Source organism: Phascolarctos cinereus, unplaced genomic scaffold, assembly GCF_003287225.1.
Source record: "Phascolarctos cinereus isolate Bilbo 61053 unplaced genomic scaffold, phaCin_HiC Scaffold_726;HRSCAF=1367, whole genome shotgun sequence".
Taxonomy (NCBI): Eukaryota; Metazoa; Chordata; class Mammalia; order Diprotodontia; family Phascolarctidae; genus Phascolarctos; species Phascolarctos cinereus.
This window is the reverse complement of record NW_027556098.1, coordinates 326991858-327019781: the sequence shown is the minus strand read 5'-3', so window position 1 is coordinate 327019781 and position 27924 is coordinate 326991858. Positions and strand designations below refer to the sequence as shown.

The 27924-nt window shown below is 37.8% G+C and overlaps 1 protein-coding gene and 1 long non-coding RNA gene across 4 annotated transcripts in view; one reads left to right on the top strand and one right to left on the bottom strand.

Annotated features, from left to right (window-relative positions):
* On the top strand, nt 1–27296 carry CCDC90B (coiled-coil domain containing 90B). 3 transcript variants are annotated; one of them, XM_020993711.2, is made up of 9 exons: nt 1–518; nt 6359–6478; nt 6690–6793; nt 10439–10540; nt 11242–11283; nt 11381–11452; nt 11536–11589; nt 22478–22592; nt 26810–27296. In XM_020993711.2, exons 1-9 carry the CDS (start codon nt 209–211, stop codon nt 26863–26865), a joined length of 975 nt encoding a protein of 324 aa, XP_020849370.2. In that variant the 5' UTR covers nt 1–208; the 3' UTR covers nt 26866–27296. The 3 variants fall into 3 exon arrangements, with proteins under 3 accessions (XP_020849370.2, XP_020849371.1, XP_020849372.1); XM_020993712.2 differs by lacking the exon at nt 1–518 and adding an exon at nt 715–811; XM_020993713.2 differs by lacking the exon at nt 1–518 and having other exon boundaries at nt 6439–6512.
* The window catches only part of LOC144458216 (uncharacterized), a 31580-nt gene continuing 16204 nt past the window's right edge, over nt 12549–27924 (bottom strand). Inside the window, exon 3 of the long non-coding RNA XR_013487796.1 lies at nt 12549–14305. This is a non-coding gene — a long non-coding RNA (uncharacterized LOC144458216). The remainder of the gene's footprint in view (nt 14306–27924) is intronic.

The following is a 27924-nucleotide window of genomic DNA, read 5'->3' as shown; positions in this document are numbered from 1 at the left end:
AGAGTATCCACACGAAAGACCATTGCCAAGAAACTGCCCTGAGGGGCAAATCTTACCTCCCGGAAGATTCCTGTTGCCTACGGAGGGCTGTCAGCACCAACAAGTCGGGAAAGTGGGAATAGGAAGGGCAGAGGGGAAAAAAGGGGTAGATGCGCCAGTCCATGAAAGGACCTTGCATAAAACGGGCTAATTTTACTAGGGTTCAGGTATGCATCCCCTGTACTCTAAGGTAGCTGACAAACCACATTTTCAGTGGTTGGTTATAACAGATCGGAGACTACATTTCCCAGAAGGCGATGTGGATAATGAGCCTACTCTTCCCAAAAACCCTTGCGTGGCCGAACTAGCCTTCCCGGCCAGCGCCCCCTCCTGCCTGAAGCTCTATGCCTTGGAAAACATGAGGGGCCTTTGGGCTTTACGGCTTCTTCGCCTCGGCGGAAGCGGGAGCCTCTCGGGGGCTCTTTCCCTTCACGGGAGGCCCGTCGGTGTAGCAGGCGGCCCACTGGCCCAGTGGAGAGGTGAGAGGAACCTTCCCGTCCCTTCCAGCTCTCCTCATTTAGTCCGCCCGTTACGGGTGATGGGAAGCCATGCCAGGGCGTGCGTGCGCTCCATCCTCGCCGCTCTCCCCCTCTCTGGGGCGCCCACCTTTTTGGACCTCACCGGCTGCCGTCCTCCCTCCGACGCCGCGCCCCCCTTTTTGAGCCTGCTCTATACCTCTCCATCCCCCCCCCCCGCGTTACCCCGGCCGAACCCCCGGGTTGGGGAGGATATTGACTGGGCATGGTGGGCCCCGGGGACTGAACTAGGAGCGGTAGGTGGTCTAGCACTAAGCATAGCAGGTCGTCCAACTCAATATACCCATTTTGTAGATGAGAAAATGAGACGCGAAGAGGTTAAGTGATGGAGAGCTGAACTAGCACCTGTGTGATCCTGAGCAAGTCACTTGCGCTGTGAGCTTGTTGCCGCGGGGGCGACTGGAGGCAGGAGCGCCTGCTTCCCAGGAAGGAGCTTCTTAAGGCTTTATAAATGCTCGTTACCTTTGCCGAGGATCCCGCGGTTACCAGAGTTGAAATTCTGCTCGACATGAGGGAAAACTAGCTTAGCAAAGTAGCGCTGTCCAGGCCTGGGGCGGGCTGCCTCCGGAGCGATGAGCTCCGCCTTTGCAAAGCTAAGTCTGGACCCAAATGGCTCCATTAAACTGTGAGCTCCTGGAGAGCTGGAGGTTTTGTTTGTTTGGAGTGTTTTCTGGTTAGATTAGTTTGGGGGTTGGGGTTTTTTCTTTCTTTGTATCCCCAGCACTTAGTATCTTGCCTGGTACCTGCTAAGCACTTGAATGCTTGGTGATTTGACCTGAGGATTTCTGTTCAGTTACAGGTTTGATCAGATGACATCCGAGGTTCTTTTCCAGTTCTGAGATAAATATAATACTGTACATATCTATAAGGACAGGCAGAAACAGCCTAATGGTTGCCAGATGGGTGTGTTCATCTGGCCGAGATGAATAAGTAATTTGACTGGCTGAGGGATCTTTGGGGTACCAGTTGTCAGTGAAATTAAGGCAACGTGATAGAGCAGTTAGACTGCTGAATTTGAAGTCACGAAGACTTGAGTTCAAATGTTACCTAAGATAGTGCTTTGTGACCCTGAGAAAACAAGATAACAGAGCTTAGGTTTCCTCTGCAAAATGGAGAGAATAGCTCTTCTCACGGTTGTAATGAGGATCAGGCAATATGGCATACAAAGCTATTTGCAAACTTAAAGAGCTATACAAATGGGACAACAATTAATACTCATCACATTCAGTTATGAGGAAAACCCTTTATGAAGGCAGAAACAGTTAGCTGGGTTTTAGAGGGGGAGGAAGATTTGGATAGATAAAAACAAGCTGAGGCCATCCCAGCAGGGAGAAGTAGCATGAACAAAAGTGTAGAAGTGGTAGACGAGCACAAAAGTAGGTAAATTTGGCTAGAACAAAGTTGGGGGAAAATAGGTTTAGGCCAGATTGTGGAGGGTCTTAAATGCTAAGTTTATAAAAACTTTGGATTTTCCTAGGCAAATCCCAGTGTCTTCAATTTTTAGTTAAAAAGTGTTTAAAATACTTTTAAGGATACAGTAAAGCCCAGCTTGAAACAATTTATTGTTACTTCCCAAGGGAGATAAGTATTCTATTCAACATTTATTACAGTCTTTATAAGTGGGAAGACAAAGACGAAACAGTACTTGCTCTTGAGCTTATATTCTGCTGATGAAGATACAACCTGTATAATTGAAAAGAGAGACTGTGCCTAAAGCAGGGGTTCTTAACTTAGTATGCATGAACTTTTTTTTAAAGTATTTACCTTTTATACTTTCTGCATTTAAATTGTTTTTCTGAGGAGTTCATGATTTCACCAGATTTACATGCATGGCATAAAAATGATAGCCCCTGTCCTAGAGTATTTTATGATTGTTGGGAGATAAGGATGGAACTCAGGGCTAAATGAGGATTTGGATATGAAAAACATTGGTAAGCAGATCATATGCCGAGCAACAGTAACAAAAGGTAGATTCATTTGAAAAGAACATGAGCTCATGTTGCAAGGAGACACCAACCATGCATTTATACTAACATTGTCTTGACCTCAGAGATTCTGTATTTGTGTCTACCTAAGCAGGAGTCTCCTATGCAAAAATAATCAACAAATGGTTATCCATTTTTAAAGAGCCAGTGGCTGAGATTGACTCTAGCCTGCTTGTCAAAACAAGTGTCACAAATGTTCAGATTCCTTAAGAATATGGCAATATGGCAAATCTTTAATAAAACCTGTGCTTGGGTGGAAAAAAAAAAGAAATAAGTAGATGTATTTACTTGGGAGTTTACTCAGAAAATACCCAATAATTTTGATCATTGCTTGGCTCTCATCTTCACAGTTCTGGAAAACTGACTTTTAAAATGTTGAAATGAAATATATGAATTCAATTAATTCAGTTCTACTAAGGTCTATGAAGGAAGGGTTGATCACAAATCTTTTGAAATATTAAAGAGTACAGTTATTTAAAGACAGCCAGCCTTGACTAGTTAAGCACCTGTCTGGAAAAGTCAGGAGTCTGTGGAGAAGAAACTGAGGAAAACAGGGATAAATGACTTGCCTGGGGTCACGCAGCTAGTAAGTGTATGAGTTCAGATTTAAACTGAGGTCTTCCTCACTATAGCTACCCTATAAAGGAAAAGGATTACATTTATATTATTTTTATATATTTGTATTGTTTTTATATTATATATAATTTATGTTATAATTACATAATTAAAATTATAATACTAAAGCTTGACCTTTAGGCAAGTATGTGAGGGGTGTGTAAAATTTGCAAGGAGAAGGAACCAGAAAAAGAAAAAAAAATATTTTAAGGTTTTTTTAGGTATTTGAAGATGCCCATTGATGAAGAAACTTCCTTCTGTGGAAGCCATTTACATTTCTGTTCAGCTCTAATGATTAGAAGGTTGTTCTGTGTTATCAGCCAAAATGTAACTTTCTCTACCTGTTAATATCTACTTCTATATTCCCTCTGGGGCCAAGGTGAACAAGTATAATCACTCTTATGGATCACAGCCCTTCAATTATCTGAAGACTTATTTAGGTTACCCCTAGGGCTTCTCTAGTCTAACCATCCCCAAAATTCCATCAATTATGTTTATATGTCCTGATCTTTAATCCTCTTATAATCCTGAACTCCTTTCTTTTCATGTGCTCCAGTTTGTCGGCATCTAAGATGTGGTACCTAAAAGTAAACATGATAACTTCATATGAAATCTAAAAAGAGCAGGGTACACAGAGACAGTCCCCTTCCTCAAGCTATACATCATATCTGGGAACATAGCCTAAATTGCATTACATATTTTGGTATCTGTCAAACTGGTGACATACTGATCTTGCAGTCAGCAAACATTTATTAAGTGCCTACTTTATGTTAGGCATTGTGCCTAACCCTGGGGATACAAAAAAAGATAAAAGTCTCTTCTCTCAAGGAGCTTAGAGTATAATGGGGAAAACATGCAAACAGCTATATACAAACAAGATTTAGACAGGACAGATATTTGGGCAGTCTCAGAAGGAAGACATTAAGATTGAAGACTGGGAAAGGCTTTTTGCAGAAGGTGAGCTTTAGCTTTGACTTGAAGAAAGCCAGGGAAACCAGAAGGTGGAGATGAGGCAGGAAAACCTTCTGGTAATGGAGGCTTGGGGAGGAGAGGAGCCAGTGAAAACATGTACTGGGAGATGGAATGTTATATTCAGGAAATGGCAAGGAAGCTAGTGTCACTGTATCACAGAGTATCCTGGGGGAATTGAGGTGTAAGAAGACTGGAAAGCTGAGAAGGGGCAGGTTATGAAAGGCTTTGAAAGCCAAGCAGGATTTTGTATTTGATCCTGGGGGCAATAGGAGGCCACTAAAGTTTACTGAAGGGGAAGAAGGATGATATGGTCAGACCTGAGTGATCAGTTTGAGGAAGATCAGTTTGATAGCTGAGACTGAAAATAGGAAGACCAACCAACAGGACCCTCAGACCTCTTTTACATGAACTATTCTTTAGCATCATTTCCTAAATCCCATAGTAGTGAAGTTGATTTTAATGCTATTAATTTATTTATCCCTATTAAGTATCATTTTATTCTCATTAGTCTATAATGTTAGCTTTGATTTTTTTGAATCCTCTCATCCAGGGAATTACCTATTTTTCTTTGAGTCATGTGCATATTTGACCACATGATAGAAAAATGGAATCTGATGCCAGCAGATTGTGATGGAATGGTGGTATATGATTCTGATGGAATACCACTCTGCTGTAAGAAATGATCAGCAGATAGATTTTAGAAAAACACACAAAGACTTGGATGAAATAAGGAATGAAATGAGCAAACCTAAGAGAACGTTTTATATGATAACAGCATTATTGTTCCAAGAATAACTGAAAAACTAAGTTATTTTGAGCATTTTTAAATACTGTATACATACTATATAAATACTATAATGGAACTGTGAAGGAAAATGCTATCCATTTCCAGAGAAAGAACTGATAAATAGGGAGTATATATAGGATGGTACTACATATATTAACACACACATACACAGTGTATATGTATATATTACGTGTGTGTGCGTATGCGCTCCCACGAGCACACCAAGTGCATGTTAAATGGTGTAGGTTGTAGTATAGGGTGTAATGTAGGGTGTCCTCTAGTGTAGGGTGGGGAAGGAGGGAGACAATACAGAATGTAAAATGGAACAAATAAATAATTTTTTGAAAAAAGGAATCTTGGATAATTTTGATGTATACATGGAAAATTCTTTTAAGGCAATGTTTTCCACTCTAAATTCAGGGTTTTTTTTAATAATCAGCGAATGTTAAGTATAGTGAGATTTTGTATTCTTTAGTCAATTGTGTGATAATAAAGATGTGGTCTAAACTAGCTGATTTTTCTATCTGTGTTCTCTTTCCTTTCTATCTCCAATCTAAGCATATTTAGGACAGTAATGTTTTAGTTGTAAGTGTTGCAGCTCCGCTTTCTTTCTTTTTGGTGGAATAAGTTGTTAAAAATCTTTGCAGATTTTCACCCTTGCATTTACATCTGTCAGTGCCCTCAGGTTGACATTGCTTAGTTATCTCTCTCCAGTCTTTCTTTAAACTGACTTCACACCTCCACTGCCTCTCTCTGTTTTGGTAGACGATAGTGCTTACAATCTTCTAAATTCTTTTCCATCATTTTACCAACAAGTTTCTATTTTAAAGTGGTTTTTTTTTGTTCAGTAACCCACTGTTTAGCTTCTTTTCTTCCTTGTTAGGGCAAGTGATTTACATTAACTAATGGATAAAATTATTTTAGTTGATATCTGCACTTCTACCCATATGTCATTTTTTTGCCATCAATAATTTGGCTAAATAGGTCAAAATAGATTTGATTTCATTGAATAGGGATAATAAAATAGACTGCACATCTGATTTCTTTGATGCAGGGTACTCTCAGATGAGGGAATCCTCTCTACCAGTAGAGATCATTGCCTGCTCCTCAACTTAGAGCCTTAGAGAGTTACCCAGAGCACTGACTGGGCCAGCCTCCAACAGCCATTATGTGTCAAGAGATGGAAACTGAACCTGGGTCTGCCTGGTTCTGAGGCCATCTCTATGCACTGTGGACTTTATGTCTCTCACAGTGTTTCCCGGTTCATTGGATATAAGATAGCAACACAGGTTGTAATAACAAACCTTTTGACTTTCAAAAAAATTATCAGGTTAAAAAGTGAAAGATAAGCCTCTAAATTATTTTTTGACATTTGATAAATCAGTTTCACAAGAAAAAACCTGACCCTTACTTTCTCTTTTCAGGTTTGCTGACCACCAGCTCCAAGAAAAATTATGACATGAGGAGAGTAGACATAACTCCTTTAGAGCAAAGGAAGTTAACTTTTGATACCCATTCAGTGGTTCAGGACTTAGAAAGTCATGGTGAGAAACCAATTATTGAATACATCCTTCAAAGGTGAAATAGTATTATTATTTTATTTATCTCATCACATTAATTACAATTTAGAGTGTCATTCATAAGCTGCAAAAAGTTGTAGTATGGCATAAAGTCCTACTTTTTTATTTTTATAAAGGTCTATTCTGATAAGGATTGATAGCTTTAAAAATACTAATGCCTATTCTCTGCCTACAGGATTTGAAAAAGCACAAGCAGAAACCATTGTGTTAGCATTAATAATTCTGTCAAATGTCAGCCTAGACACAATCTATAAGGAGATGGTCACTCGAGCTCAACAGGTAATTGGTTATGTATTATTTAAGCCAAAAAAACAAAACAAAACAATGGATCACATCTGCTGCCCTTTAGCTTGTTTTTGGGTCTTTCCTATAAGGCCTAAGATACTTTTTCTTCCTGGAAAATGCAAATCATTCATGTCCAGATGGTTAAGGCATTAAAACAGACCTATAGTTATTCAGTGGTTCTTCAATTTCAGAAGTGGTTCAGATGACATAGAAATTTGTCTAGTGACAAAATTATATTTTGAACTGAGATTTTGTAAATCATATAATAGCCAACCCCTAGAGCACCCCCATTTTATATTTGTCAGCAGTAAAGGCCTAAGAGGTTAAATGGCTTGCTTAATATCACCTAACTGCTGTAATTACAATGACCAAGTCTAGCCCCCAAAAAGGGGTGAGAAAATCTACTTCCTTCCAGTTATTGTAAAAGTGGTGGACTAGAGGTCGGACTTGGTTAAGACTTTAGTTGATTTGTTTGACTGCCCTTTTTCTCCCTCTTTGATTCTTTGTTAGAAGGAATGGCTTGCTGAATAGAGGAGGGCACTCAGTAAATGATCACTTCACTTTTTTTTTCTTTTAAAGATCACACAGCTAATCTCTCTACCTAGTAAGTCTTTCATATTTTAAGAGATCTTTTCCAGTACATGTTTCCTATCAGTTAAATCTTTCTACCTGCTTTTCATAGAATTTTAGAGCTGGAAGGAAACTTAGAGATCATCTAGTTCAAATGTCTAGAGGCTAAGATAAGGTAAATAGCATACACATCTGATTTAATTACTTTATAAGTACTCATCACAACAAAGGCTCTTTGATGTATCTAAATTAAAATAGGCATTTGACCCAGTAGCAGTAAATTTTATACTGGTTGATTAGTTAAACTAATCATTAAACTAGCTGATGATGTCATCTATGGCACGATTTGTTTTATTAGCCATGAGTTAATTTGTTCTGATTCAATAATAGAATCTATCTTCACTTATAGTTATATTTCAAAGATCATTTTAAAATGAATTCTTCCCTCCTCAGAGCAGTAATCCATACCAGAAACAGTGAAGTTTTAAGCTATAGCATGCAGTTTCTCTCTTTCTTTTTTTCTTTTTTTTTTTTTTTTTGGCAAGGCAATCAGGGTTAAGTGCCAGGGTTAAGCAGCTAGTAAGTGTCAAGTGTCTGAGGCTGGATTTGAACTTAGGTCCTCCTGACTGCAGGGCTCCTGCTGTATCTGCCGTACCACCTAGCTGCCTTTATAGCATGAAGTTTCAAACTGAATGACATTTCAGTACTTTAATGGACTCTAAGAGTACCCTGCTTTGGGAAGTTTTCATTTTATTTTTCTTGCTAAAGAGACTCAGAATTGAAAGCCTTCAGACCCTGAATTTAAGTTGCTTTTGAATTTATAAATGTATTATTTTAGTTTAACAAATTTTTTCCCACAATTTTCCACTGCATGAGGAAATGTGATATAAGGGGAATAGTAGTGACCTTAGAATAAGAAAGACATGAGGGTCTGAACCCTCCCTCAGACATGACCTGTGTGATTATGGTCATGTTCCCACCTCTAAACCTCAGTTTACTCACCTGTAGAATGAAGGGAACACTGATAGTACCTATATCACAGAGATGTCATGAGGATCAATAAGGAACTGAGGTAGTTTGCCTGGAAGAGGAGAGGAAGGCTCAGGAGAGTCATGAGATCTATCTTCAAGGATTAAAATGGAAAATTAAAATGGGAAAGGGCTTAGAGTGGTGATGCTTGGCTCAGAGACCAGAACTGGGAGGAGTCATGGGTAGAAGCTACAAAAAGGTAGACTGAGGTCTGATAGAATGAACATTTCCTAACAGAGCGCCCCAGAAGTAGGATGGGCTGGCTGCCTCTGTGGGAAGTAGGGTGTCCCCCACTACACAACTTTCTTTAAGAAAAGGTGTGGCCATGTATCTCATATTGTTGAGGAGATTCTGGTTCAACTATAATCTCTAAGGGCCCTTCCAACTGTGAGAGTCTGAAATCAAATGAGAAAATCATCATCATCCTTAATAATAATCATTATAGCGGAAACTTAGCTCCCTATAGTGCTGAGAAGTTTTGGAGGAACTGTGAGGAACTATTGCTGTCTTCTAGAAACTTCCTTACAACATCAACAGGGACTGAAAACAACTTCATAAAGAGCTCATGCACAGGGGACACTCACATGTTGTTAAATGAATGAAAATTCCCTTAACCTTCTATGTGCAAGAGACTGTCCTATACTAAAAGGATGCTCTTTCTGGGGTTTAATGACAGTTGTGTTGCTGTTTAGGCACAATTTGAATCTTTCAAGTGGTGTAGTTCCCAGAAGTCACACTCTTTCCCCCTTTTCTCCCTCTCCCATAAGCATATAGATTAGAGGTAAAGGAGGGAGGACCCCTCTGGAGTAAGATGAGCAGTCCAGAACTGTCAGAGACGTTTTATGATTACTCTCTGGGACTGTTGCCTAGGCCTAGCTCTCATGAGTTGTGCCACATTTGAAGTAGTTCTATTAGGGTTACTTAGTCCCTGTGCCTAACAAAGCAGCCATCAAATATTACTTTCCTGACTTTAAACAGGGACCACAGCCTTTTCCTAGAGGATTAGGGCTGCTGATAGTTGCTTTCCTCTCTACTTGTTGAATGAATGACATATAGTTCCTTTATACTGAGGATATGTGAATACCCTTCACAATGCTTAACAATAATACTTAATAGAATCCTCCTCTAGCTGTCTCTTTTCAAAGCTATGTGTCACCCCTGCTTTTCTTTTGACTGAGAAAAATGAGTGAGTTTTTGTAATAGGTTACCAGACTGCTGAATTTTAAGTTCATTAGTAGGAGAATGGTCATGTTTTATTAGCAAAGCTTCTTTAAACCACTTTTATATTTTAAACTATTATCTTTTCCACTATTCTTTGTAAGTGGTATCTCTAGCTAGATGAAACTTTATAAATGACTACCTTTTAAAATATGTTCTCTCCAGTACAAAGCATAGTATAAGGATGCCTAACAAATGACCCATAAATTATCCTGCTGAAATGATGCCCATGGTGATTAGGCAAACATATTCCAACCAGTTTTGTTTAATTACCAGCTTCTGACGCCCATGTAGTGCTTTGGGATTTCCTATTACATAATAACTCATATTTTTGTAGTGCTTTAAGCTTGACAAAGTACTTAACTTCACAATCCTGTGAAAAGTAGGCCATACAAGCATTCCTATCCTTATTTTATTGATAAAGAGACTCAGAGAATTTGTGACTTGTATATAGTCATCTAGTAAGTATTTGGATCAGGATTCATATCCGGGAGATCCAAGTCCAGTGATCTTTACTTTTATTGCTTTTCTCCCCTTTGATAGGATTATACTTAAAGCTAAGGAAGTGATTTTCAAAATTTTTCTCTTGTACTCTGGTAAAACCTAGCCATTTTTCTCAGTTCCTAGGAAATATTCTAACACACTTTGGCATTTATTCCCCAAATATACAACAATTTTCATATTTATTGCTGTTCTTCAGACTACCAAAAAAAATTATGACTTTTTATATGTTGTCTTAATTACACACTGTCTTAATTTCCATAAATACTGTAAGGTCTGCCATTTCTTAATTCAGTGTTTAAATACTATATTATATCTTAGGAAATTACTGTACAGCAAATAATGGCACATTTGGATTCGATCCGGAAAGATATGGTCATCCTAGAGAAAAGTGAATTTGCAAATCTGAGAGCAGAGAATGAGGTAATGTGAACTTTTAAATAATGAATACATTGTATCACAAAATTTGCTGTTTTAAAATATTTTGACAAGACAGATGGCAAAATTATATGTGATACTTCACAATTATTAAAAATTTTTTATAAGAACATTCCATAACAACACCTGCCCCTTTATGTTTAAATCATAGTTGTTGGGAGAAATACATACACACACATACAATATGTACATCTATAGTTGCAGTTAATGAAGTTTCTCCTGCCCTGTGTTCATTTTTTACTTAATACCAGGAAAAAAAACAAAACCTAGTTAAGATCTTATTTCAAATTCATTTGAATTTTATGCATAATGAGACATTTTAGTTTTCCATTAATTTTCTCTGTCCTTGTAAAAGAAAAAGGATTTCTTTTACTTACCAGCTTGAGAATTTCTTTTCAAATAAAAGGTAATAAAGATTATTTCTCATTTAAAAGAAAACTACAGTAATTTACAGAGATAACAGTGTTTGGATGTAAATCTCATTTTTAAGGTAAATCTAATTTGGGGGTCTAAGAATGAGATATCTTCATAAGTTTCTGTGGTTTCTGTTTTATATGGAACAAATCTCTTGTAGAGATCCACAGATTGCACAAAATTTTAGTAATCTTGTGTTTCAGAATTTCTAGGTCAATTGGAAGATGATCTTTTGATTATTACTAATGTTCAGTGGTCCCTTTTATACCTAGAAAATGAAAATTGAACTAGACCAAATTAAACAACAACTAATAGTAAGTAAAGCATTTTCTTCATGCCATATAAGAACAAATTCTAAATTCCAAAAAGAGCAAGATGTCATTCCAAATATACTTTTCATTTTCTTTATAGCTTGAAACTACTCGAAGCAGAGCAAATAATAAACTGGATATCAACCTGGAGAGGAGCAGAGTGACAGATCTGGTAATATTCAGTATTTCTTTCTTAGTTACTTATTCTTTTTCATTTATTCAGTTCTTAATCATTTTCTGCCTTAAAATTTTCAGTTTACAGATCAAGAAAAGAAACTTATGGAAGCAACCACTGAATTTAACAAAAAAGTAAGTTAGGATATGTTTCTTTATTAATTATGAGTATAGCTTTCTTGGATCCATTAACTATTTGTTGTTCTCGTCTGGGGTTAGCATTTATAAGGCTTAGCGCTAAAAACTGCTTTTTCTTTTTTGCTACTTACCTTGCAACTTATTGCTACTTAAGTTTTACTACAACACTTGAGTACAGCATTTGTTGTTGTTTTTTAAACTTTGTTTTTAGTTTCAAATTCTCTCCCCTCCTCCACTCTCCACTGTGTTGAGAAGGCTAGAAAAATAAAACTCATTACAAATACGCATAGTCATTCAAAACAAATTTCCGTATTAGCCATGTTCTAAGGGAAAAAAGTAAGAAAAAGAAATAGAAGAAATATGCTTCCATCTGCAATCTTAAGTCCATCAGTTCTCCCTCTAGAGGTAGATAGCATGTTTCATCATGAGTCCTTTGAAACTGTGGTTAGTCATTGTGCTGATCATAGTTCCTAAGTCTTTTCAAGTTTATTATCTTTACAGTATTGTTGTTATTGTATTAACTGTTCTCCTGGTTCTGCTTACTTCACTTTACATAAGTTCAGATAAGTCCTTCCAGGCTTCTCTGAAACCATCCCCTTCATCATTTCGCATAACCATTATTGAGTATTCCATATATTTGTAATATTCCATCATATTCATACACCAAAACTTGTTCACTCTTTCCATCTACTAATTTTTACTGAAACCTGGCTTTCCCCTGAAGACACAGTCTCCCTGGCCAACCCTTTCCAATATTGGTTATACCTTCATTCATTCTCCTTAACATACTGATCAAGGCAAAGAAGTTGGAATACTCCTTGCTCTCCATTGCCACTTTCAGGTTCTCTTCCTTCCTCCCTCACTCAATAACTGCCAGTAGCTGGCGTGGTGCAAGACAGAGCAGTGAAGAAAATGGGGAAGGGAAATGGAGAAAGAAAAGTCGGGCTAGGCAAGTCTTAAGAGATTAATGTTCAAGACTAGTTTATTTCAGGAGTTTTCTGATTATATACCCATAGAAGAACAGCTTTGTAACATAAGAAATGATCTACAAGCACCAATTAATAACATACACAAACTAAGCAGCTAAAGATCCTCATTTTCTCATGAGAAAGTAGTTTTAATCATATCTGTTGTTTCCCTGCCCAGTTCTTAGTATTATCTGCCCAAGTCAGCCACCTGGCCTCAAGGCTGTGCATGAGTGAGAACTTAGAGTCAACAAACTATAACAAACGGAATTAGGGCAAGAGTCAAGGAAGCGTTTATCCCGAGGCAAGCCTCTCTGTACATACTGACCCCTTAAGTCTATAAGGACTTAGAGATTTTCCATAAGGACTCGGGCTCCCAACATCTCCTCCTTTTTTGTTTGTTAATTTAAGTTCATGTAATTGACTCATAATTAGTTTAATGGTTGCTGATGTGAAACTCAAAAGAAATGGGAAACAAAAACAAATTAGGCCAATGCCATAGGGGAGCATATGCAAAAGCAAGGATATACTTGAAAAGGGTGAAAGCTGGTATAATGCCGACAGGATAATATTTGCTATTTTATTGGGGTCAATCCCAGGATGGGGACTATTTTCAATGTTGGAAGTAATATCATGAAGAGTATTTGAGGGTATTATTAGAATCGTGCCAGGCTCCCAATAGGTGGGCACGTATCTTGTCTCATGAGATATTAGGATCTGAAGCATTATAGGGTAGCAGGGTAACAGAAATATATGAATATCTATAATCACATCGCAATAGCAACCTTGTTTTCAAGGTTTCTAACTCATCCCCTAAATACAATACTGATTGCTCTAATAAAATTGACCTTGTACAATATATCTCTATCAATAGCTGCTTGTGCTTTAAGTGCTAAACTTATATTTTTTGCTAAGTCATTTACAAAATGTGCAGTTTAAACTTCAGATTGTAGCGCAGTAGATGAAACGGTGGATACAATAAGAGAAGCAACAGTGATTAAACCAGTAATAAGGAGACCAATAAATCATTTTGATTGACTTAAGGAGGAAGTAATAGTTTGAGAAGCACGTTCACCAGAGTTCTGGAACTATTCATGTGAGATGTTAGTAGGGAAAATAGCAAATGATGGTTGTTCAACCAAAAGTACAATATAGTCATTATTATCAATACATTGTTTGAGAGTACAATTGACACAAATAACATTCTATTCAAAAATGTTAGATTGAGTAAAATTTACATATCCATTAGACGAACTGGTATTAAAAGATGTTGCAACAAGAGAAAGACAGGGTTCAGTATTGTTGCTAATTTTTGTAAAACATATAGGTGTCCTGGATGCTAGAAATCTGAGGGTAATTGTAACGTTGGTTCTGTCCTGGAGGAAAGGGTATTCTTGGCCTCTGAATATACAGGTATTATTAATATATATAGTCCCCAATTTGTCCATATATGTGAGGGGTCGCAACCAGGGTGGAAAAGGAAAATAAGTCTAGTGCTGAGCACTCTTTACATTACACACTTGAGCAGAAAGTACAGCTATCATTGCTAAAAATACAAGTTCAGGAGTCTTCCATTGCTCGATGAGAGAGAGCTTTCACTTAACCCCATGTGGGAAGGCAACTCGTCACTGTAGATCGGCTCCTTCTGCTCTTTCCCCAAATCGTCATGCTCTGCATTTGGGCTGTGAGTTGTGGTACATGCTCGGACATTTTTCTCTGGTGTCCACAGACAGGTTTATCAAAGTTTTCTGAAAAAACACAAGCATACCCTCATCCCCACGTTAGTAATGGATCCGGACCTCTGAATGTTTATTTTTCTCACGATGTTTTTCAGCTGGAGTGTACCTATCTTTGTCAATATTTTAAAAATTAAGGATATTTAATGCAATAGCCAATTGTCGATGAGGGGTAATAGCCCAGATGCCCCCTTTTTGTTTAAGAAGAATAGTTTTAATATCTTTGTTTTTAATTATATAGAATGCCTGTGATCAGAGGAATGCTATAAAAAGTATAAAAGGAAGAAAATGCTTTGCTAACGTAAGCAGGAGCATTATCTGTTTTAATTTGTTTAGGTATACACATAACTGAGAAGGCTTGTAAAATATGATTGATTACATGTTAATTGTTCCACTTGTTATAAAGTGGCAAAAGTGAAAGAAGAAAAGGTATCGACTATAACATGAATATAAGAAAGCTTTTCAAAAGAAGGCATATAAGTTACATTCATTTGGGAAATATGGTTGGGAGAAAGGTATTTGGGATTAATGGGAAAAGAAGGAGGGTTATTAAAAGTGATACATTTGGAACAGCCTTTTTTAAAAAAAATTATTTTTTATACTATGTTTCTAATACTGTAGGGGTTTATTCAAAAATAGTCACAAAATGTTATCCTCTCTATAGTTAAGGTTGCTGCATTGGCAGAACATACTTAATAAAAGGCCCAATAAAAGCTTAATAAAAAGTTAAGTGGCAGCATTTTAGAGAAACTGGGAATGAAAATTAATAGTTTGTTGTATAGTAGGGGTTAAAAGTGTTGGATAGAATCGTAGTTGAGAATCAATAATAGCATTACCTTTAGTAAGAGGTCTGGGCAAATTAGAATGTACTCGTATGTGAGTAATATAAAGAGGATTGGTATGAGACTGAATACGGGTTTGTAATTGTTGAAAAAGGGAATAGAAATCGGGGGACAAAATATGGCTTAATTTTGCTGTTTGTATATGTTGACAAACATACATAGAATATTTACTGTGTGACATTACATTAGGAGATTGAGAAAAAAATCTTGAAAAAGAAGTATCAAAGCAAAACGTTCTGTCTTCTGGGCAGAGGAAAAGGAAGTTTGAATTACTTTGTGATGGTGTTGAAAAATAGAATAACCAGCTTTTTCACTACTTAAGCTGCCAATAAAAGCAGTGAGCACTTGGGGCATAGTGTTGTATTGTATGACATTTGGGAAAATCCAAAAATAATTAGTGAAAAAAGATAATATCTTAAGTGAAGGAAGATGATCATGAAGTTTACTCATAACTATAGAGAGAGCAACTTGGCAATATTTAGAGGAGGCTATCAGGGGATCAAGCTGTTGTTTATTGTAGGGCTGATGAATAACGGGAAGAAAATGTCCTGACAATAGTAAATATCTTTTTGACAGTCATTGAACTAATAATGTTACTATGGTAGTATAGGAAGTAAGTGAACTAGGGAATTGGTGAGGGAGATAAATCTACTCAATTACACTAGCAGTTTGAAATAAGACCCTAGTAGGAGAAATAGGTGTGACTAATATAGCTGTTTGTACTTTTCATGGGGATTAATAAGGATCAATTGGGTTTCAGCTATCTTTTATTCTACTAGTTTAAATTTATCTTTTGTCTGAGGTGTAAATATTCTTGGTGAGGTATCTGAGGGTGGTAAAAAGATTAGATAATTGATTAGTGGTGATCTTTGAGGCAGGCTGAAGATAATTAATATCTTTAAGAAATTTTTGAAAATCATTAAGAGTTTTTAAGGAATCTTGCCTAATTTGTAATTTTGGGGGTCTAATTGTAGACTGTGAAACAATATGCCAATAGGATGGTTTCTTTTGTACCTTTTCAGGGGGAATTATATAAGTCTATGAGACTAAAGGGCTTGTTAAAGCTCCAGCATTAATAAGGAGAGTTCGCTAGTAGTAGAACAACTGCAAAGTATATCATCCAGATAATGAATTATTTGTGTCTGGGAATATCTCTAACAGGTTTGATAGTGTTATGAACAAAATTTTGGCACATGGTGGGAAACATTCCTTCTTAAAGGAACACAATAGGGAAACTTCAGATACTGACTTAATGGAGACAACTATACCCAAATTCAAACTCAAAACAAAACTAGTTATAGGCCTAAGAGTCTTTTACCTCAAACAGCAAGTTTCACTAATCACAACTTAAAGCCAGATACAGTTAATTTTACTCTCATGTAGTTGCAATAAGTAATAAAGATTTAGTAGGACTTACATATATAAGAGATCTCACTTAACATCCTTTTTTCTCAAATTTAAACTTGTCCTGGTGTAAAAGTCAATTATTAGAAATCATTTCTATACACTTGCAAATTCTCAGCAACATTGTTCAGAAATTCTATAACACAAACAAGTTCTTTTCTCAGGGCAGATGACCTTGCCCACACAGGTGGTTTCTAGGGACCTTGGCAAGTTTACAAAGTAAACTTGTGCCCTCCTTTTCACACACAAGTAATCAATTAACAATTCTAGGTTTTCACATTAAAACATTAACTTCGAATAACTTAATTAACAATCTGGTAATTTTCGTAAGTGATATTGTTTTAGCTATAAGCTGTTCTTTAATTACAGGTAAAGGTGGAAATATCTGATTTTCTAATTGACAGTTAAACATCATAAGACAGGATTAGCAGGGCTTGATAAAGTAATATAACTGGCTTTACACAATTCTTCCACCATCCTTTAGTTTCTTTCAGTTCACACTTTAATAACATCCAAATTATGAAAAACTGCTTGACATGACAATACAAAAGTACCAATTGGAAACAATACTAGATTTTTAAAACTTGAAACAAACATATTACCAATCAGAATGAACTAAATTATCTTTTGGTTGTGTTCTGATACATAAAAACTTTTTTCTTTGATCTGAGGGGGAAAGATTCACCCTCCTTTCCTCTTTCTCTTCCTCTCTCCTGCATTTCAGCCCTGGCCAAATAGGGCACCACAACCCGGCCAAAGCTGAATGTGGAAGAAAGGAAGAGAAAATTTTCCAACAACTTTTCTTTCTTGTCTTTCCATCCACATTCAAAACTTGGCCAGAGTCCAGAATGTAAAGAGAAATAGAATTTCTTCCTAACAATTCTCCAAAAGTTTCCAAATCTTTTACTCTTAAACCCTCTGTTCACACTGTTCATGCAAATAGCATATGCTTTTCTTTTTTACCCATGCTTCTCTCATTCCTACGTGCTTTAACTTTCTTGCCTTTCCTTCTACCTACTTATCCCTCTGATGGACTTTGAAGTCCCCTTAAAATTGCACATATCTTATTTCTTTCTAATTCTGACCTGACACTTTGAGGATCCTTCTCAACTTGCCTTTTACCAATCATATAACCTAAATAATAAGGTATTTTTCTCTCCCTCTCTCTCCCGTCCACCGGCTACTGTGAGGCGGCTGGTATTAAGGAGGAAGAAGGGGAGAAAGAAAGCGGCATTCCAGAGTCCAGCTGCAGCCCCTGAAATGCTATTCTTGCTACCTGGTTACAAAGGGTGTCAGATTACACGTGGACACTCACTTATACCACACAGACAAACACAGAACAAATACAGACAAAATATGACAGGGAAAATCCAAAATCTCAGAGGGGTTTGTTAGAAATTCCTTGCACAAATCAAATAATTTTTTCTTTTCATGGTTTTCCAGATGTTATGGAAACTGGGCAAAATTTTCCGTAAGGTCTTGGAGAATACCTACTGACCCCTTAAGTCTTTAAGGACTTAGAGATTTTCCATAAGGACTCAGCTCCCAACAAATAACCTCTCTTCCTTTGAGGTTCTTCCTATTTATATCTACTGCCTAATCAAAATCCTGGTAGCTGCTGCCTACAGACCCACCCCAGGTCACTCACCTTCCTTCCTGAATGAGGTTAATATCTGGTTCACAACTTTTCTCTCCTACCCAATTCCTGCCCTCATACTAAGGGATTTCAGCATACATATTGACTCCTTACAAATACCTTAACCAGTTCCTCAATCTACTCACCTCCTATGAGTTACTCCTCCATCCCACCTCAGCCACACAAAAAGATTGGTATATCCTTGATGTTGTCATCACCCACAAATGTACCACCTCCATATTCAAGAACTCTGAAATCCCCTTATCCAATCATAATCTATTGGCTTTTCACCTCTCCCTTTGCCTTCCCTTATATAACGCTACTCTTCATCCTCACTGTGACTTCTAATCTTTTGATCTATCATTTCTCTCCCAAGCCAACTCCTATGTACTAGCCATTCTCTCTTCTCCCCATCCTGACTCCTTGGCAAACCCATTCAACTCTACACTTTCCTCCTTTCTTAAATCTCTCACCCACTTATATTGCCAATGAAACCCAGCCAAGCTTCAGCCTTGAATTACTCCCACTATTTATTTCCTCTGCTCCTACACATGCAGAACTAAGGTGCACTACAAATTTGTGTTACACAACTTCACCTGGGCCCTCACGGTCCCAGTATATCTCCCTTATTAATTCACTATCCCAGTCTCCACAACAGCTCTTCCAACTTTTGATCCCTTCTCAAACTTTGCATGGGTCCCCCTGCCTAAGAACCTTGCCTTATATCTTACTGAAAAAAAAAATATTGAAGCCACTGACCTGAACTCCCGTACCTTCTCTGCCACTGTCTTCTTTACTGCTGTCTCACATGATGAGGTGGACTCACTAGTTAATAAAGCTGCTTATTCAAGTGGTCCCATTCCATCCAGTCTCTTCCAACAGATTGCCCCATCTCTTATCTCCACACTTTCAATGATTTTCAATCTCTCCCTGTCTACTGGCTCATATCCTACTGCCTAGAAACATGGCTGTGTCTCTCCCATCCTAAAAACAAAACAAAACAAAAAAACCTCACTCTCCTTCCATCACCCATCAACACTATTGTCCTATATCTATTCTGTCCTTTATAGCTAAACTTCTCAAAAAGATCTACAATAGGTGCCTCTACCTTTGCCTCCCTCTCTCCCTCCCCCCCTTCTTTCCCTCTCCCACTTACAATTTGGCTTATAACCTTACCATTACACTGAAACTGCTCTCTCCAAAGTTAGTAATGATCTCTTAGTTGTCAAATTCAGTGGCGTTTCCTCAGTCCTTATTCTCCATGACCTCTCTGTATACCTTGAACATTCACTTTTCTGTAGGTTTTATGAACACCATTCTCTCCTGGTTTTCATCCTACCTATCAGACCTCTCTTTCTCTGTCTCTTTTGCTGGATCCTTCTCAAGATCATTTCCCCTAACCATAGGTGTCCCTCAGCGTTCTCTCCTGGGCCTTCATTTCTTCCTCTAGAAAACTTCACTTGGTAATCTTATTAATTCCCATGGATTTAACTACTGTCTCTATGCTGATGATTCTCAAATCTACCTGTCCTGCCCCAGTCGCTTTGCTGATCTCCAGTCTCACATATCCAGGTCTTTCAGACCTCTCAAACTGAATGTCAGGTAGACATCTTAAACTCATTATGTCCAAAACGGGATTCATTATCTTTCCCCCTAAGCCCTTCCTCCCCACTACCATCCCTATTACTGCAGAGGCAACACCATCCTCCCAGTTCCTCAGGCTTAAAACCTAGGAGTCATCCTGAATTTCTCACTGTCTCTCAAATCCCCACTCCAAGATGTGTTGATTTCACTGTTGCAACATCTCTCCAATATGTCCCCTTCTCTCCTCTGACACTGCCATCATTCTAGTGCAGGCCCTCATCACCTTGTGCCTAGACTATTCCAATAGGCCACTGGTGGGTCTGCCTGCCTCAAGTCTTTCCCCACTCCAGTCTATCCTCCATTCAGCCACTAAAGTGATTTTACAAAAGGCACAGGTCCAGTCATGTCACCTCAGTAAACTGCAGTGATTTCCTGTTACTTCCAGTTTAGCATTCAAAGCACTTTATAACCTAGGCCTCTCCTACTTTTCCAGTCTTCATACACCTTATACCCAACACGAACTCTTCTGTCCAGAGACACTGGCCTCCTGGCTATTCTGCAAACAAGACCCTCCATCTCTCAGTTCCAGGCATTTCCTCTGGCTGTCCTCCATGTCTGGAACACTCTCCCTCCTCTGCTCTGACTATTCACCTCCATGGCTTCCTTAATGTCCTAACTAAAATTCCGCCTTCTACAACCCTACTTAATTTCAGTGCCTTCCCCTTATTATTTCCTGTTTATCCTATATATAGCTTGCTTTGTGTATATTTGTATGTTGTCTCCCTCATTAGACTGTAAGCTCATTGAGGACAGGGACTCTCTTTTGCCTCATTTTGTATCTCCAGCACTTAGCACAGTGCCTGGCATACAGAAGGTGCTTAATGAATGTTTCTTGATTGGTTGGTCGGTTAATTTAGCCATTCCCCAATTGATGGGCATCCTTCACTTTCCAATTCTTTGCTACCACAAACAGAGCTGCTATGAATATTTTTGTACATGTGGGTCCTTTTCCCCTTTCTTTGATCAGAGTACTTTTGAACTCACCCTCAACCTTAAGAAACAAAAGCACTTGACAGTATTCATGCCTCCAGTATTTGGGTATTTTTACACTTTTAGGCTATTTTTCTGGTATTTTTTACACTTTTTTCTTTTACCTTTTCATTTTCACTCCAGCAAGAAAGACCTGATTGCTTCTTCCTTGTGACTTATCAGGAGAAAGGTCTCATTTGCCCTTCTGAGTTCTCTTTTCCCACCCAGCTTCTTGATGCATTTAATGACTGAGAGTTGCTACTGGTCTGCAAAAAACTCTCCCCTTTCCTTCAGCTCCAAAGTGTGTATACCCTTGCAGCAGGTGGCTGAGCCTCCTACTTCACTAAGGAAATTGCTACTACTAGTCTTTTGTTCTTTTCTCTCTCCTCATTTTCCTGGACCTCTTCTGATTCTCTTTCCATTTGTCTGATCATTCTTTCTCATTCTCCTTTGCTGAATCATCATCCATCTCTTGCCTTAGAGTATTTGTTCCTTGGGGATCTCCTGCCCTCTCCAGGGTTCAAGTGCCATTTCTACATAGATAACTCTGAAATCAGCATGGAACCCTAATCTCTTTCCTGAATCTCAGCTCTTGCTTAGTAGCCATCTGCTGACCATCTCCTGGAGAGCCAGTGTGCAGGGCTGAGTGAGGTGCTGCTCCTGCTCTGTTCTGCCCTGCTCAGACCACATCTGGAATGCTGTATTGCTCTTGCTGCCACATTTTTAGGAGGACATTGACAATCTGAAGCAAATCCAGGAGTAGTGAACAAGGCTGGCAAGGGACTGGAGAACATTTCAAAAGAAAGTGGTTCAAACTGAGAACTAGGGATTTTAACCAAGAAAAGAACAGACTTATGGTGAAAGAATGAGAGGAAACTTGATTGCAGTCTTGAAGTATTTGAGGAATTCGATTTTTCCGTGTACCCTCAAAGGGCAGGAATAGGCTTAATAGGCAGAAGTAGCAAGGAGGCAGATGTAGCATCTGTTTAAGCAGAAGTTCTTCACAGTTGAGAACTGCCCCCAAACTGAAATAGGCTGCTGCAGGAGGTAGTAAATTTTCCCTCAGTGGAGGCTTTCAAGAGAAGGCTAGATGACCTTGTTAGCCATGTCATAGAGCAGGTTCTTGGTCAGGTATGAGTTGAATTTTTAAACTCTGTGATTCTATGAAGGGATTTCTCCAAATGTTCTAGGTTTTGTGTTCCATGAGAGTAGGTACTATGTCTTATTTAATCTTTTTCTCTCTCTTATCACATTGCTTTGCATTTAGGAGACACATTCATTGGCATTAGAAGACACACAGCTGCTTAGTGGCAGAAAAAAGACTCAGGTTTCATGACTTCCAGTGGAGGATTTGTATCATTATACCTGCTGACTCAGAATACTTGAGGCAGAGGAAGGACTCTGTTACCTAATCTTGGCATTTCCCCAGGCACTTAGCATGCTGAACTCTACAAAGCAGCCGCTTCCTAAATATGTTTCTTGTTGTACAGTATTTACCAAACGTTCATCTTGTCAATGTTATTCTGACTCTTCCCAATACTTAGCTTTCCCCAGGCTATGCTTTTAATGTAAGTTAACCTTAAAAAAAAAACTTTTTTCTGTGTCAAAGAGCTAAGTGGATTATGACATAATTTGTTTTAAAATAGCATAGAGAGACTGAATTAATAAAAATTGTGTTTTCTGTTTTAGGATACCCATATCAAAAACAGTATTTCACAGACCAGCAATAAAATTGACATTGAAATTGCTTCTCTAAAAACACTGATGGAGTCAAACAAACTCGAGACAATTCGTTATCTTGCAGGTAAGTACTATTGGAGGAAAGGAATTTGGTAGTGTGTGTTTTTTCAGATTTGTACAATTTAAGACTTAATCCAAGAACTGCTACAATGTATAGGTTTTGATAGGATGTAAAAACTCACATTTTAGGTTATATTTCTAAAATACTTTTAAGGTTTATAGAGTGCTTTTATCACAACAACCCTTCTAAGTAATTAGTAGAAATATTATTATGCCCTTTTTTTTTTAAATACAGGAGGAAACGGATGCTCAGCGAGGTCAGATGACTTGTTCAGGGTATTTAAGCTCATAAGAGGTGGAAGCAGCATTCGACTTCATACTTACTGATGCCAAGCCTAGCTCTCTTTCCCCATGCAGTGCTTCCTCTGTATAAAGCACATAAAGGTCCATATGTAGCACTTGAGGGGGGAGCTTTCCAGTCCAGAAAAGAATCACCAGTGATGTGTATGTGGCCCTAACATGCAACAATCTGACACTTTCTTGTAGCTCCCCTGGCACATTCATGCTTAATGCAGCTAGTAAATTCCCACCAGCCATTACACCCATGTTCAGAGAAACTGAGTACAGATTGGAGCTACAGACTCAGCCACACTTGGAAAGCTGGTGCTGTCCTCATACATTCCACTTTTACAGCAGCTCCCATAGTTCTTACATTACATATTGCCAACTGTATAACTGGCAATGTAGAGGATAGAATGACTGCCAATTTCTCACTAATGCAAATGACTGCCAGCCTAGACTATTGTTTCTGGAGAGGTTTTTTCTTAGACAAAAGAGTTTCTTCCATTGAGACTTTCCCCATAACATTCTGATAAGAATTGGTCAAGGTAACAGGGCAGAAGCAAAGAGGGATGTTAATGGAGGGGACACGTGATTTTTAACAACACATCTGGCAGAGAGGACAAAGGTGGATGCTTTAAGTTTTGCTATATAATGTGACTTCTTTTTCTTTTTTAAAAAGCATTATTGCTTATAAAACCAAAACCCTCTTAAGTGTGTTCTCTCCTCTGAGAGGGTTATTTGCTTGCTCCATCCCAAGCCATATTGTATATGGCTCACCCTGAGAATTAGAGTCATAAATGGTAGAGTTACAAAGTTCTGAGTCCAGAGGGAACATTCCTCCAAAGAGAAATGGAGTCTTAAAGCAAAGGGATGATAGGTACTACTGCCTATACTGATATCCCAACAAAAAACACCATAAGAACATGCATGTTAGGGGACTATACTTGAGTTCTGAACAATAATGTTTTTGTATGAGAACAGAACTCTACATCTGTGGAGTAGCATAAGTTTTTGACATTTTGGAGTGATTTGGTGTTGGGATTGTGTGACAATCCCTCGTAAGAGTGAGCTGTTTTCCCTCAGCCTGCCACCCAGGCTCTAGCTCTTGGGTTGTAGAGTTATGTACCATTTTTCTTTTAATTAAATTTCTATGTGTAGACTAAAAGTGACAGCTTTACTTTAGAAGATCACTTCTTGGGCATTACCTCTGAAATATTTTACTTGTCTAAAATGGAGAAGCTTGAATCATCAATAAACATTTGTGAATTATGTGCATATAATTCTTCCACACTTTCACATATTTTCTTTGGGCACCTTTTGCTATTTTCTCCTTTCCTTTTGCCTAGGAAGATTTGTTTGAAGCAGTACCAAGGATTCTTCTCTTTCCTCACCATCCAAATGTTGTCATTCCTCAGATTGACATGCTTTTTTAAAAGACTGTTACAGTTAAAGGGTAACATGATCTCTTGGGAATACCCTCCATTCCCTTCCCTTTCCCTTCCCTCAGGTACTCAGAAGGAGAGTTATTATGGGTGAGCCTTTGAATTTAGTAAGACTAAAGACAATCTTTTCCTAAGATTGGTGCCAATAATTAAACAGTAATTCTTTCTACTTACTTATTCGGAGGGCATACCTTAGCAACTTTATTCCTTCTGAACACAGCCCTAAATTATCGTATAAAAAGTATGAACTCTAAAGCTCATCTACTTAATTCTGTGATTTTTTTTTTTATGTGAGGCAATTGGGGTTAAGTGACTTGCCCAGAGTCACACAGCTAGTGAGTATTATGTGTCTGAGGCTGGATTTGAACTTAGGTCATCCTGACTCCAGGGCCTGTGCTCTATCCACTGTGCCACCTTGCTGCCCCTCATCTACTTAATTCTGAAGTAGAGTTCTTAGAATGTCACTGAGCCTAGAGGATGAGAAATAGCAAATTAAAAAGGGAGGTGGGAGGGGTGTTCAGAGCAGGCATTCTTGATAGCCCTCAGATGTGAGAGCTAATGGTAAAGGAGATGGAAAATTCAGGTAACACTAACTGCTGTATATATAATAATGGTAACTATGCATTACCAAGAAGCCAAGTTAGATTTTATATCCTCTGTTTAACAAGGAAAGGAACTGTATATTTTGGTACAGATCGTACATTTTAGAAATAACTATCAAAAACAACTACCCTAAATAAGATGTTAACATACCTTACATTTGCATAACATTTTATATGTTTCAAAGTGCTTTCCCATAAAGAATCTTATTGTTGAAAAGCACCTCAGAAGTCATCTTTTCCAACCTGTACTCAAACACAAATCTTTTCAATAAGTTGATGACAGGGGTCATCCATGGCTTGGCAGCTTCTGATGATGGGGAATCACATGATCCCCTGAAGTAGCCAAGTCCAGTTTTGGACAGCTCCAATTGTTAGGAGGTTTTTGTTACATCCAGCCTAAATAGGACTCTGCAACTTTTCACCCAGGTCTCAAAGTTTTGACATCAGGGGCCAACATTATTCATTGCACTCCATCTCATTTGGTAGTTTGCAGCCTTTTTCACTTGCATAACACAGGATACTCAGAATATATCTATGATCTCATTGATCTAAGGACCTGCCCATTTCTTTGCCATTTTCTTCCTTAAGTTCACTACAAAGGATCTTCCCATTGCACTTTGGGACCCATTGATCATCCCACACACTTTGCCATGTGACTAGCTCACATTTTTTACTCCTAGGCTTTTTACATGGAATCCTTGACATATAATTCTCTATATAAGTTGTTTTTAATGTGTTGCAGCTAGCTTACACTCACTATGTACTTTTCCATTGGAAGTTTTATAATAGAGAGAAAGATTTATGATGAAGAGAGTTTGTCATAAAATTCTTTACACATCTCTTGAGTCCTGTGTTGTACTTTCAGGTTCATCCTTAAATGACCTTAGAATGACTTTATTTAGTAGGTCTCTTAACCAGGTTTTCTTAAGATTGTGTTTTTCTTCCACTGCCTCACTGTTTTAGGACATATTAATCCTCCCAATCTTTTGCTGTCATAGAGATATGTAATTAAACAGGATTGATCTTGCTTACCATATCTCTCTATTTGACAAGGAAGTCAGGTGTTTGCTGACTAAGGTGTTTTTAGGCTTTTTTGGTCTCCTGTGTATAGCAATTGATTTATATCAGTTAGACATTACTTTAATTGTGTTGATGGGATTTCTTCCACCCATATACCATGTTTCACCAATAATAATTTGTCTAAATAGGTCAGGTTTGACTTGTTTTAATTGTATGCCATATCTTTGTCTCATTTTTTATTCTTCTAGCTTTGTATTAACTTTGGTCTTTTTTTTTTTAACAAGTCAGTGCTCTGGCTGTATAGGTAGTTGATTGATTCAGAAGTGACTCCCACATCAGTAATTAGATATTTCCTGTCCATTAAAATAAAATAAATTTCATCTGTAAATTTCATTTTGAAGGCAAATCAAATTTTCTCCTCTCATCTTATCTTGGCTTCTGTTTACTAGCCACACAACAGTTTTCTTTTAATCTACCACAATGTATAATTGTATAATCTTGTTCTTTAAAATGTTGTTTCCCTGTCAATTGTAGATTATTTGTAACATACCTACAATCTAAAGTACTGGAGAAGTAGGAATTAGGGTAGGGCATGCCATTTTGAAGTCCAGATCTACCACATCAGGAATAGAGCGGGAAAGTCTGTAAATTATCATATAAGGACCATTGTCAGGCCTGCACTTCACCCACATGGTCCTTAATGCTACTCAAACAAGTATGTGGAAAATGGACTAGAAGGCTAGCTTTGTTGACTTCTTAGGGTTTTGCTTCCCACTTAGATAGAGGATAAAATTATTTTTGCTACACACTTGGAAAAGTGGCCATGACTGCTGTACATACTGTAGTAATAATTTGGTTTTTGGTTTTTTTTACAGCATCTGTTTTTACTTGCCTGGGAATAGCCCTGGGATTTTACCGCTTCTGGAAATAATAGCAGCTCTTCAGTATCACCACCAGCAGGAGAAAGGCTACTTTTTGATACATTTGAAGATTTTTGCTTTTGTATAACACTCTGGGGACAGATTCAGTTTGGCCAGTCTTGATTCCTGAATAAATCTATTTGCCTTTATTCCCTGATACCAAAAAGCTGTCATTCAGAACCTAATTAAAGTGTGGTAGAAAGGTATTTCATGGTTTATACTTGCAGGTAGTTTACAGAGTTGGAAACAGTTTGCTCATTGTGTCCTTTCATAACCTAACCTATGCACATAACCTAACTTATATAGTTTGGACAGTTTTGGCTGCATTTTTCATCACGACTTGATCCTATTTGTGGGTTTTCATTTTTTTACTAAGTAGTAAGAAAAATTCTTATATTCATATTTACATATTGAAGTAAAATAAAAGACTATTATAACTTCACTCATTGAATTTTAAGTCTTAATATCTGAGTCTGAAATTTACTTACTTTGTAACCAAAACCAATGATTTTTAATGTATGTTCTAATCGATACATGTCAGTTGGTATAAGTTACTACAGCTAAGGAAACTCAGCAGAGAAAGACCAAGCAACTTGCCCCTTTGAACAGCCAGCAGGGCCATAATGGAAAACTTGTGCTTCTTCAGGCTTTGTGTATAACCCTGTTTTCTCCATTTAGTATATGCATGTAAACCATTAGAACAAGTACCAAAGAACACCTAAGTTTTGTTGTCATAGAATTTTGCTAAAAATGAATTCATTATTAGAAATCACATTTCCAGCCCGCAGTAATTCAAAATTAGCCCATATTGATGAAACATGCCTTGAAACATTAACTGGAGGGAAATGCCATAATTTCTCCATCACCACCCCTGTACTTCTACTTTTTGATTTATTTTATTTCAGAGCTTGTTTGAATTTTAGTGGACTTTAAAGAGCCAAGATATTTGAAGTCAGGAGATATGAAAATTAAAAGGTATTTGGTGTTTGGAGTCACAAAAATGTTAAATGTGGTCTCAGGGAAACATCAGGGGAAATCTGAAGACCAATTCCAGTCACAGATGTTGTTTA

Bases quoted from the DNA above. Each gene is read 5' to 3' on its own strand.
- CCDC90B (XM_020993711.2), top strand. From the start codon at position 209: ATGCATCCCCTGTACTCTAAGGTAGCTGACAAACCACATTTTCAGTGG. The intron at 6,479-6,689 runs GTGAGAAACCAA...CTCTGCCTACAG, and splicing joins TCAGGACTTAGAAAGTCATG to GATTTGAAAAAGCACAAGCA. The intron at 11,453-11,535 runs GTAATATTCAGT...TAAAATTTTCAG, and splicing joins GGAGCAGAGTGACAGATCTG to TTTACAGATCAAGAAAAGAA.